This window comes from Pararge aegeria, chromosome 7 (assembly GCF_905163445.1).
Source record: "Pararge aegeria chromosome 7, ilParAegt1.1, whole genome shotgun sequence".
Classification (NCBI taxonomy): Eukaryota; Metazoa; Arthropoda; class Insecta; order Lepidoptera; family Nymphalidae; genus Pararge; species Pararge aegeria.
The window spans coordinates 11,670,527-11,683,665 of NC_053186.1; the positions used below are offsets into that span (position 1 = coordinate 11,670,527).

General features: G+C 35.2%; 1 protein-coding gene across 1 annotated transcript in view; it reads right to left on the minus strand.

Moving 5' to 3' along the window:
- The window catches only part of LOC120625079 (glutaredoxin domain-containing cysteine-rich protein CG31559-like), a 113,507-nt gene that overhangs the window by 75,021 nt on the left and 25,347 nt on the right, over positions 1-13,139 (minus strand). The window contains exon 2 of the mRNA XM_039892001.1: positions 790-2,489. Coding sequence (XP_039747935.1) covers positions 790-2,310 — 1,521 coding nt within the window. The 5' untranslated portion in view covers positions 2,311-2,489. The remainder of the gene's footprint in view (positions 1-789; positions 2,490-13,139) is intronic.

Here is a 13,139-nt window from a genome sequence, read left to right on the forward strand (position 1 = left end):
ATCCATTGTTCAGCATCATCATTGTCACTTTTTCTGAACTAAACGTAACTAACTATTAATTTTATTGTTGTACCAACTCGCTTCAATGTTATTGCATCCGAAAGTCATTAAAATGTTTACAATAAACAACTACGTGCAAAGGCTTTCAAACTCTTGACTGTGACCTCTAAAATCAGTTCGTGTAATAAGCTGTGACAGCTAGTGCAAACTTTCGGATTCGTAATATTTTCATAGTTACCGGCCCACTACAGAAAACGTGTCTCCTATCACAATAAAAAGGAGTTAAGGCCGTAGTCTACGCTGGCCAAGTAGGAATTGGTGGACTACACAATCCTTTGAGAAAATTATAGAGAACTCTTAGGCATACAAGTTACCTCACGGTTCGATTTATTCCTTGACCGTAGAAGCAAGTGATATTTTAGTTCGTAAAAAGCTAATAACTTAAAAGTTAGAGGTGCGTGCTAAGATTCTAACTCGGCCCCCCGAAAGTGAAGTCGAAGTCCTACCCACTGGGCTATCACCGTATCACATATGCATATAAAGGGCATACAATAAAGCTATAATTGCATAAAAGGTTTAACAGTATTCAGTGTAGTATGAATACTATTCGACCCTAAGCGTAATTACTTAGTATACACATTCATGAAGTAATTTTGGAGAACTAAATCAAAAAGTTATAAACGTGACTTTGTTTAAACTTAATAAAATTCTTTTACTTAGTTTTTTTTAACAAGAACAATACTATTATAGCGAAATAATGAAAATAAGAAAACAACATTGCATAAATACCTTTGTCGTGCTTTGTATTTGAAGGAATGTTGCAATGCCAGCTCGAACGCGGTTTTTTACACCGCGAATTGTCCCTTTTGAACTTTTTATCGTAGACGGCAACTCTTCGTTTTTGTAGTCTTTTATGCCGGCAAAATACTCCATCTCCGATAGGTCATTGCACTCACTTTTATTTTCACTTGCACTTTTCACTGACACGTCATCGAACTGTTTTTCGTTAAGATGAAAATCGTAAAATTTGTCCGTATCGAAGTAGTGACTGCTGTAAAACAATTGCTCCTCTTTCATTTTGTCCAACTGCTTTCGGTCCTCGTACGTGCTCTCACTTATAAGAGGCGTTTTGTTTAAGGTTTCCGGCAGAGATACGGAGCCGCTATCTAAGGAAACCGCACTATTTTTCATAGACTCTGAACTGATTTTCAAACGTTCCGCACTATTTTTCTTCACCTCATTATTAAGTTGGGATACTAAAAGGAACGATGTTAGTTGTGGACTTTCTTTCGATATATCTGCAGTTTCAATAATACTCTGGCTTACTTCCTCATCTCGCTCAGTCGGCAACTCACTCTCGGTTTCGACGGTGTTGAGTTTCGCTGAGCGATCTCTAATGTCTTGCAGCAGACCTTGAGGTAGAAAGCTACTGTCTTTATTGTTCGCTTTGGCTAACGCTTGTAGCGTTGGTTCGGAAGACTGTTTCTTTTCTTTTTTACTTGCGTCGTCGCTGTGACTTTCGTCGGCGTGCACGCTTCCATTTAACTCGCTACTATTTAGCGAGTCGCACGATATGTTTGAGTCGTTATCTTCGAAATCGACCTCGCTTTGATTCCGTGTCGAGCTAATTACCGTGACGGAAACGGCTTTCTTCGCGGAGCTGGATTTTGACGTCTTCTTTTTTGGGAGCGGCGGCGGCGTACCATCAAGGTCGCTACACGTCCCTGAATCTAAAGTGTCGCTCGGAGAGCACTGGCCGCTCGACATTACCATACTTGATATTGTGTTCACGTACGAGTTACAGTAAATGTACGGAGGCTTATCCACTTTAGATAGATCCTCATTGTCTATGCTCTTCGGCGGTCCGTCAGTTTCGTCGACGTTTATTCTAACCAAGCTACTTTTCTTGGACTCACTCAGCTTAAAAGTATCGAAGTCAATGTCACTTTTCAAGTGAACGCTTGAGATTTTCGGTGCTTTTGGCTTGTCGACATCCGTGTTTATTCTGATAGTCACCACGTGAGGACCGTTCGTGGTGAGTGCGTCTGCGCTGGGCGTATTCGCAGATCGCTCTGGCTGGGTCGCCGCTACGAATACCGTTGTTGTTGGTGTCTTAGAATTAAGGACAAGAGAGTTCATCGAACTTAGAGAGTCCATGTCTGACCGGCTATCGGCGAATCCATTCACTCGGAGGCTAGAATCATCGCTAGTTATTTGTGTAAAAGTAGTCGATCCAGTCCTCTGCTTCGCTTTTGTTGGAAGAGGGGGAATGTACTCGACATTCGGGCGCGTGGTCACCTCCTCCATCATGTTGTTGATTAATAAATTGGCATAATTAAGTAACGGTACTTCCGGTTGTTATTCCAGTCAGGTCTATCGGTTTAGATTGTTGTCGATGTATAAGGCATAATAGTTCCGGTGGCCGGTTAGCTGCCGAGTGTGGGTCAAGAATCCGCACGCCTGCTCCGTTTCTCTCGTGCGCTATTTACCTGCAAATAAATATTTCGATTAATAAAAATAGATACGAAATCTACACTATTCAGTTATTTTTGAAGCGAGACAAAGATTTATAAATATGCGTATTTTTTAATACCAACTTAAAAGTACTGAAAACTGCGAAACTGAGTACGATTAGAATAGTAGACTATTCAGTCCAATTTTGAAATAATAGTGACGGGCAATATGTACAAATTTCAATTTTAATAAACTTATTAAAATAATATTTAAATCAACCTTAAAAATAACATTAAAATTAAATGATTCATTATAAATTATTTTATTGTAATCCATCATATTATTAAATATAATATATATCTTAGTGTAATTAAAATTAACCATAATTAGGCTTCTTATCACTTTCTACCACCGGTTTGTAAGTTAGTTTCCAGCGAGAAGAAGCCGGAAAGAAACTCAGCAGTTGCTCGTTTCCAAGTTATTTTTGCAACACGGTTAGTTGGGTTTAAGTGCTGCAACTCTTAGTGTGCAGTTATGTTATCCTATATTAAAGTAACGAAGCTTTAAGTGCTCTCCGAAAAATGGCGGAATGGTTTGCCAAGTTGCCCAGCCAGTACACCCACCATTTGTAGACACAAACGATTAATTCGAGCTTCGACTGTCAGACCACCGTACCATTCAGCAAAAATACAAAATTTTATGTTGCAAGTGTAAGTGTCGTAAGAATGTACAAGTTATCACAAGAAACACCGCTAAAAGTAGGTGATATTTCATTAACCTTACACAGGTGCGTATATTACGCAATATCTACTCTGAAGATTTGCCTCAAGACGTAATTAATCGCAGAGTAGCCGAAGTATGCAATAAATCGTAACGATACGCCCAAATAAAATTACCAATTTTGTAATTTCAGTATCGTCGCGTACGAAATGTGTGGAGTCATCGTCTCCCTTAACCTTTTTATGACTCTTTGCTGGGCCTCCTCTTTTATAGGAGACAGAGAGTTTAGGAGATATCATATATGCTTTGGCGGGTTTAAAAAAAATATGATCAGTGATTATAATTCTTAAAGTCCAGTAATTGAATAGTGCGAAAAAATTACAGGTTGGTTGGTGATCTCTGAAGCACGGGGTGTACAACATCGATTTACTAACTCCAAGCTGGTATAGACCTCGTAAGATAAATTCATTGGACTATTATTTTTAATACTGTTTAAATGGTTTTATTCAAATAATTTTAGGTGACTCTGAGAAAATCTCCTACACACTTACAAACAAACCTATTTGACCTTATTATTACTACAAGATTGAAGAATAAACTTTTGAGTACGCCTGTACTGTTACGTATTTTTACGGACATCATTCTAGATACATTTTGTAACAGATTGCGTTGAAGTGTATTTTAAGAAGATTCCAATATTCGCTCTTATTTAATAAGATTATCAAAAAAAATTGCACGACAGTGCACACAAATCGAATGTCAATAAATTGAAACAAAATAAGTATATGTAGATTGACGGCCGAGTGGCGCAGTGGGCAGCGACCCTGCTTTCTGAGTCGGGTCGTGGGTTCGATTCCCACAACTGGAAAATGTTTGTGTGATGAACATGAATGTTTTTCAGTGTCTGGGTGTTTATCTGTATATAATAAGTATTTATGTGTATTATATTCATAAAAAAATATTCATCAGCTATCTCAGTACCCATAACACAAGCTACGCTTACTTTGGGGCTAGATGGCGATGTGTGCATTGTCGTAGTATATTTATTATTTTAATTATTATTATTATATATGTAGATGTATTTTGTCTGGTAAGAAAAATTGTGGCCATAGAGGAGAGGAAATTATGGAATATTTGAAAGTATTATGGATAATATCGTCACTATATTATTACCATTATTGCAGGCTGAATTTGCAGAAACCTTTCACCTATCATTCACATTCAATATAAATATAAAAGTTACATAATGTTCACTTTACACTCAATATATTACTTTATTTTAAAATTTTGCTTTAATACTATAAAAAAATACCCAGTGTCTCGGTGAAGTGACAATTAAAAAAAAAACTGGGTTTTCCTAATTTATATTTTTTAACCCAAAGGGACTAGACATTTAAAATTTAGTGCGAGAAACATTTACGGCTTACGGGTTTTTTTTGTGTACACGTAGACTAAGCGATTCGAGATGTCCCAGGTTCCTAGGTTTTTCCTAGGTTTAAAAAAAAAAAATTCAAAATTCAAAATTCATTTATTTCAAGTAGGCCTAATATAAGCACTTTTGAAACGTCAAGTATGCATGTTTGTGTGACTCTACCACCGGTTCGGAAAGCAGATTCTACCGAGAAGAGCCGGCAAGAAACTCAGTAGTTGCTCTTTTCCAACATCAACATTTACAATCATTTATTTGCGATACGTAGTAAATATTTAATTTTGAGATAGAATAAGTTAAAAATAAGACACCGATGAAACAGTAGTTTTGAACTTTACTACGTATAACACATAGTTTGCTTTTCTTTACCTATAATGTTTCTTTTGTTTACACATTAGACAGGGTTATGTTGACAATTGCAGCACTTTCACTGGCCGTTAGAGGTCGAAACTACTTTGTTGCAAAACTGAAGAGTGTAATGTGATTTCTAGTAAGTGTCTTATGTCAAGAGTCATACTATCTACTCATAAATCATGTGAATTTGTGAGAAAATACATTTATTTCAGAATGTATATGATAAAAGCGTTTGCGTTGCCCCCTCAGGTAAACAAGATTCGTTTGGTAATATTTTAGACTCTTAGTCTTAACTGTATTTTGGAATTTCGAAAAATATCAATAAAGTTAAAATAATTATTTCAATAACATCAAATTAACAAAATAAAATGTAAAACAAATCCTAAAGTAAGCAATTTTGTTACGAAATAACTCATCTTAATGTTGATCTTAAGTCGCAATATATAGAGGACCGAAAAGATTTCCAAAAGAACGGAAAAGAATCCAGTATCGGAAAGGAATCCTGTAAAAGAGTTTTAGAAAAAGGAAGACAACGTATAATTTCAAGTAAAAAGAATTATTGCGATATTGTTACTGTTTTGATTTTGGCTCTAGTTATTTATAACGTAACATTAATATCTGTGAGATAAAAATTGTGTGACTAAAATAAACAAAAGGCTTAAAAAAGCATCTAAATCTGCCAAGTACCAAAAAAATACTTTTAGGGAAATCCACCGACGCGACATGCAAAATGACTATAAAATGTTTCCATGAATACATACATGCCCATGACTCTATTACGAATGCACATTATTCAATAATAATTAATATAACGATCAAACGTCACGATACCAACTTCATCGTCCATGAAAAGATATAAGATATTCACATTTTCTTTCTAATGCAGACACGGCAATGGCTATAAAAATATAGTCAATATTGTTTGTTACTTTTATATTATAACAGAAAATTGCTTGGTTATTCATCTAAAGAAAGTTATTACTAAGAGAAAAGTAATATGGTTTTGTGAGATTACTGATATTCTCCGACGCATCCATTTCATTATGATTGAATTCTTTAGAAGTTTTAAAAGTGACAGTATTGACATTCGATTGGCGCAGTGTGCAGCGACCCAGCTATCTGGGTCTAAAGCCGTGGGTTCGATTTCCACAACTGGAAAATGTTTGTGTGATGAAAATGATTGTTTTTCAGTGTCTACGTGTTTATATGTACATTATAGGTGTTTATTTATATATCACATCAACCGATAGACGTCCACTGCTGGACATAGGTCTTTTGTAGGGAGTTCCAAGTTCCACGATTCTGAGCCGCTTGGATCCAACGGCTACCTGCGACGCGCTTAATGTCGTCTGTCCACCTCGTTGGGGGTCGACCAACGCTGCGCTTACCAGTACGGGGCTGCCATTCCAGCACCTTGGGACCCCAACGTCCATCCTTTCTCCGAACTATGTGCCCGGCCCATTGCCACTTAAGCTTCGCGACTCGTTGAGCTATGTCGGTAACTTTGGTTCTTCTACGAATCTCCACATTTCTGATTCGATCGCGTAGAGATACTCCGAGCATAGCTCTCTCCATCGCCCGCTGAGTGACTCTAAGGCCTTCTTATGAGGCCCACAGTTAACGACCATGTTTCAGAGCCATAGGTCATCACTGGCAACACGCACTGTTCGAAGACTTTCGTCTTCAGGCACTGAGGGATTTTTGACGAAAAGATGGCACGATGTTTCCCGAACGCTGCCCATCCGAGTTGGATTCGGCGGTTCACCTCCTTCTCGAAATTGGACCTACCTAACTGGATCGTGTGTCCTAGGTATACGTATTCGTCAACAATTTCGAGTGCAGTGTTCTCAACGATTACTGGTTGAAGCGGAACGTGAGCATTAGACATAATCTTCGTCTTGCTCATGTTCATTCGTAGGCCATTCTGTTGAGAAGCTTATTTATATATATATATATATATATATATATAAAGGTTATGTTGGTTTGTGTACGCTTCAAAAACTCAAAAAGTTCTGCACCGATCGAGCTGAAATTTTAGCATGATATATAATCCGCATCAAGGTTTTTTTTTTCTATTTTTTGCATCAGTCACATATCCGCGACCGCGAAACTACAGAAAGCGAGAAAAACGCTCGCTGCCATATGTAATGTATTCTTTGTTTTGTTTCTCATTTCTCAACCATTCATAAAAATATTAATCAGTCATCTTAGTCCCATAACACAAGCTAAGCTTACTTTGGGGCTTAATCGCGATGTGTGTACTCTCGTAGTATATTTATTTATTTATTAAACAATATCATTATGATATTTACCGATGGATTTCCTCTGCTGAAAGTGATTTTGAGTCCTATGTAGGGAGTTTTAAATTCCTCGGTATTGTACCGCTTGCGACCAGCGGCTTCCCGTTTCGCTTGGACTTAAGACAACATTTAACGGCGCGAGGGTGGCATTACAGCATCTTGGAATCTTGCGTTCATCGACTAATTTGTAATATAAATAATTTATGATTTTAAATTAATTAGTTTGTATTGATGACGAATTACCGAATATACTATAGAATTATGAATATATACCGAATTATATTTGATAGCAGGATAAAAAATCATGTATTCGAATTTTTTATCCGTACTCTGGATGTATTATTTATAAATCATCATAACCAAAGCTATAATCATCTGGGAGATCGGTTGCATAAGCAAATAATTATCATGCATAACAAAAGGAATGCTGTTTAGAATTTTAAGGTCACTCAAAGCTGTTTAAGGTTGTTACGGCAATGATATAAGTGTATTAATTAACGCAGATTTTTCTAGAGTACGACGACTTTTTTTATTGAGTTGAAGATTTAAAGAATGAAGAATTCTCTAATGAAGTTAAATAGTGAAATGTTAATTTGTTCCAAGGTGCTTTAACTGGGGTTGGAGGGTTTTAACGGACCAATTCTGTTGTAAATAAATCTTGAAGTAAACTGATTTAACAAGAAAATTGAAATTGTGAAATAATAGAACTAAGTTTAGACCAGTTTAAACCATTATAATGTTATGCTTTTTTGGAGCTAGTTCCGAATAAAATACAGTCATAAACGATATTAAAAAAAAAATTTAAGTATGGGAATTTATCTGATAATATATTTTCAACGGATCATCTTATCTTAATCTTGAAGAAATGTAGGTTAGTTCACGGGACCGACATTTCATGATAATTCTTGCGATACCCCCATTATTTTGTTTGCATGGTTGCACCCTGATTATACTTTCATGATACGGCCTCAGTTTAAAATAAATATGAAACAGTCAAGCGTGTGTTGGGCCACGCACAACGCAGGGTTCCGCAGCGATATGTGAAACGACGTCCTACAGAAAAGGGCTTTTGTGTTATGTTCAGATCAATATATCAAGATACCAAGATACTCTGAACCTATTTACACTCCAGAATGCCCTATGCGATTTGAACCACTATTTTCTTAGCGTGAACATTGTTAAAGATAAACTTAATTATTATTTTTATGATTTTATTGTCCATCAGCCTATTGCCGTGACATTGTAACTTTTACTAGCCGCATGAAAATGCTTGCCAAATTTCAAAAAGATCGGTACAACGGCAGAAAATGCCCACATTACAATTTTCACGCTCTAAATGTGACGTATAGCGTCACATTTAGATTTTAGTCTATCTATCTATCAATATCACCACATCAACCCATTACCGGCCCACTGCAGAGCACGGGACTTCTCCTACAATGAGAAGGGGCTATCTGTAATACGAGGGTCCAAATAAATAAATAATATACGACAATACACTCATTGCCATCTAGCCCCCAAAGTAAGCGTAGCTTGTGTTATGGATACTAAGATGACTGATCAAAATTTTAATGAATAATATAAATAAATACTTATAATATAAAATATAAACACCCAGACACTGAAAAACATTTATGTTCATGACACAAACATTTTTCCAGTTGTGATAATCAAACCCACGGTCTTAGACCCAGAAAGCAGATTCGCTGCCCATTGCGCCAATCCGCCGTCCAAATAACCAAATAACTAAGACTTTAATGACAAAATCGCTTAGGTAATTACTAGTTTACGGGACACCCTTATGTCTCATATAGCGCTTCAAAATTTATTCTGTTATTTATAAAAAGACAGCTAGTCCAGTGTGTTAAAGCCACTCTGGTTAAACTACTACAGATCAGTTATATAAAAGCACTCGCCACTACAATGATTTTCCCTATTACTACAAAATTAAAAAGCCACTTTGCATCAGTTGCGAGTAAACGCAAGTGGACAATAGTGATCGTTAGTAAATGAATTATGACACTACAGCAGGTGTCCAATTACAGTGGTCGTACATCTATTCCAAGATCATAATCCATATAATTATGATGATGAGATGATAATAATAACCGTGGCCTTTCGAGTTATGCTGCGTTCCCGACATTTGGTGCGTCAAAAGTCACGCAGTCAAGGCCAACGATGCGCCAGCGTATAATATGTGATCCATGACTTGATGTAGTGCGATAGTTACCTTTTGTTAAATTGGTGTAAAAATATCTTAAAAGGAACAGAATTCAAAATCTATTACTACAGGTAAGATTTTAATTTTTTAAACACGTAGGTATGTATCTACTTAAAATAGATAGATTTTAAAGCGACACAAATAACGATCTCTTTCCTTACTTCAAAATACATGGTAATTATAAAATTATATTTTTTAACCTATAACTTTGGAAGTCAAAAGTTTGTTTGTATCATAGTAGAAGTAAAGTCAAAATGTCGAGAGCAGGAGAAAGATTTGTATAGCTTATACAAATCATGCAACTGGTACACAGAATCTTTACAATAGCATTTACGGTTTTTTTTTTATTTAGTTTTTGTTAATACAAATGACAGCGTCCATTTTATAAAGTTCTTACGTTAACACGAATAGTGCTGATTTGATTTCAGAACGTTGCAAAGCTAAAGCGCGATCTGTGCTTCGTGGATACTTTTTTTTTTTTGTAAATTTTTTACCAACATAATAATAACCTTAAACAATAATCCATGACGTGGTATTTTTAATCTATCTCAAAACTCTATTAAATAATTCCGAAAACCTTACTGATATTTGCTTGTTATATATACAATGTCCTGTATTTTGTACATCAAATAACCAAAAATATGGTTAAGAATTAAACCTTTTTTCGCGGACGAAGTCTAGTCACCCACTATAAATAGTTCATACCTAAAAATATATAATAAACTTATAAAGCTAAAAATATGTTGTTTGCTTTATAGAAATAAAAGTACAATATGTACATATATGTAAGAAACCTATTAAAATCATAATATGTTATTTACTACAAAAGTAATTGAATAACGTATACGGTGAAAATAAAATTCTCATTTTTTATTCTTATTCACATAAACGGTAAATATGAATATAAAACTAGTATTAGTATTTAAGTATTCTCTAAAAAGCTACTTTTAAGTCTTTAAACAGCATAGCATTATATTAAGTCATACATGATCACCTTCAAATGACCAAGAGTGATATAATAATTTCCTTTAGCGTTTGAGATGCTTAGTTGCGCAACGCAGTTACTATCAGTATGGCTACATAAATATAATAATAATTAATGTAGTTAATTAAATGTGATATAGGTAGGGTCCGCATCGCCTATAGGAATAACGGGAGCAAAATTTTACGTTGTACATATTTTTAATTTTATCCGAATACATGATATTATCATGGCGGTGAAGATGGAATATAGTATGACAGCATTGACTAATATAAGATTTTTATTATACCTTTTGTTTCCTTAAAGAGGAAATTATGCGGATTCTCCTACTATTGTTTTCGGTTGATATGGTTTTGCATTAAGAGATCAGAAGTATTGACTATAGATAAACGACTAAGACACCGGGAGGTATCTTTGCATCGTTTGAGTCTATGTAGGACGCGTATCGAAAATGCATCCGTATTTATATCGAAATACCAACCAACTCAATGTCATGAACATTGATTTAATCCAATATAATTTTAATTGTTTCTTGAAACTATTTATTAATTAAATAATAATTATAAGCGTATTTGTAAAAATCCTAATCAATTTAATAAATTATCTGGGCAATATGAATGTATAGTTATCAAAAGTTTAATTATTTATCCACTTTATAAAATTACTTTAACACTATACCTAATTCCGATCTCTTAAGGCAAAACCATATCCATACCTGAAAGTACAACGAATCCATTACACAATTATTGGAATAATTTCATTAATTTGAAAGATGATAGTAACTGGGTGCACGTTCTGTAACAAGACCAACTAACTATTCTTTACCTTCTGACGTTCGATTTATTTAGTACAATAATATTTTACACCTATGTAAGTTATATTTTTACATTAGCAAAAAATGTTATGAAGTATGAGCATAATTATAACCTTTTTGCTCCTTAACTAAGCGCAGTGTTCGTAGATCATAGTATTTATTATGCTTGATATTTATTCTCATGGATATATTCGACAAAAACATGTTAAACAAGTCTGAAAGGGAACAAAAACTAGAAATATACAATCAAATAAAATCAAGTTATAAAAACGCTTTGACAGTTAACAAGAGATCCGCGTCGGTGATAAAATTGCAGGTCCTTTTTTTTAAAGTCCCTATAAAAGGTTGTATACAAAAAACTACAATATAAAAATACAACTTTACTAATATGCGAGTCGACCTTAACATACCGCTTCGGATGGATCGATAGAGTGGTTTTACTACTTGCTATATATAGGACGTTTACAAGTTTCTATTAACTGCTTTTATTTATGGGGATGAATAGAAACATAGGCGTCTGAATGGTTCTAGAACGGAAAGTCATTTGCTTTTAGAAAATCGGTTGTCGAATAACTTAGTCCGATATTTTTTGATAACGATGATGATGTAGCGCTGATTGCTGTGGTTTTAAGTTGGGGGTCCGGGGTTCGATTCCCTTCAGGGGCAATTTGGGAATTAATAATTTTTGATTTTCTTCTTGTGAGAGGCTTCGGACATAGCTAGTTAACATTCTACCGACAAAAACGTGCCGCTAGGCGATTTAGAGTTAAGCGAAGATATCACGTGGAAACCGATTAAGTTATTTCAGTTTAATATAACTGCTATACTCTCTTAATGGTTAGCACGTTACGATCTTTGACTGCATCTTCACTAACTACCAGGTCCATAAAGCACGTATGTATTTTAGAAATAGTGAAACAAGCAATCAGGCCGAAGCGTAATTATTATGGTTGAGAAGCAAGTTGCCATGACAAAGGTGCGAGTGTTAAAAGTAGGGATAGCTTGAAATGTACAAAAAGTTTTCCATCTGAAAACCGTAGCCGATTAGGTGAATCAGCTCTTCCTATTCGAATTCCCGTGAAAAAGTAAATTTATTACTTATGATAACGACTAAGACGGAGGTCTGAGTTATCTTTGCATCGTTCGATTCCATACAGGAGTGATGGGTATCGAAAATGCGGTCATATTTATTTCAAAACACCCACTGGCAAAATGTCATGAACATCGGCTGTGAATCAAATATAATTTTAATAATATTTTGAAAGCTATTTATTAATTAACTAAGAACTACTAGCACATTTTCTAAAACGCATATAAAATATCTGGGACACATCAAGTTATAGTTATCAACTGTTTAATTATTTACCCACTTTATAAAATTACTGTAACACTTAAGATGTTATTTTATACAAATTCTTATGTCTTACAAGAAGATCATTGATTACGAATCTTTGAGACATGCCAAGGACATACCTATTTATCCTCCGATACGCGAAGAGTATTAAAATGGTATTATTATATCATTTAAAGCAAAGGCCACTTCACACGGATGACATTTTGTGTCCTCTTTTTCGATCATTTTCAAATAGTTTAATTGTAGAATTATCAAACTATCTTAGCTTAATGAGCTCCTAAATAAAAGCTACCAGTGATAGCACAGTAGTTAGAATCCGGCCTCATTTTCAGGGGGGCTGAGTTCAATCCCCAGCATGGACCTATAATGTTTAGGAGCTATGTGAGTTTCAAGCAATTAGATATAATCATCTTTAGCAGAACTGCATGCGTGGGATTACTGTCAAATGTTTTCCGTGAAGTGTAGTATTCCAATTCACACTTGGCTTGGTGCACTGGTGGCGTAGTAGTAG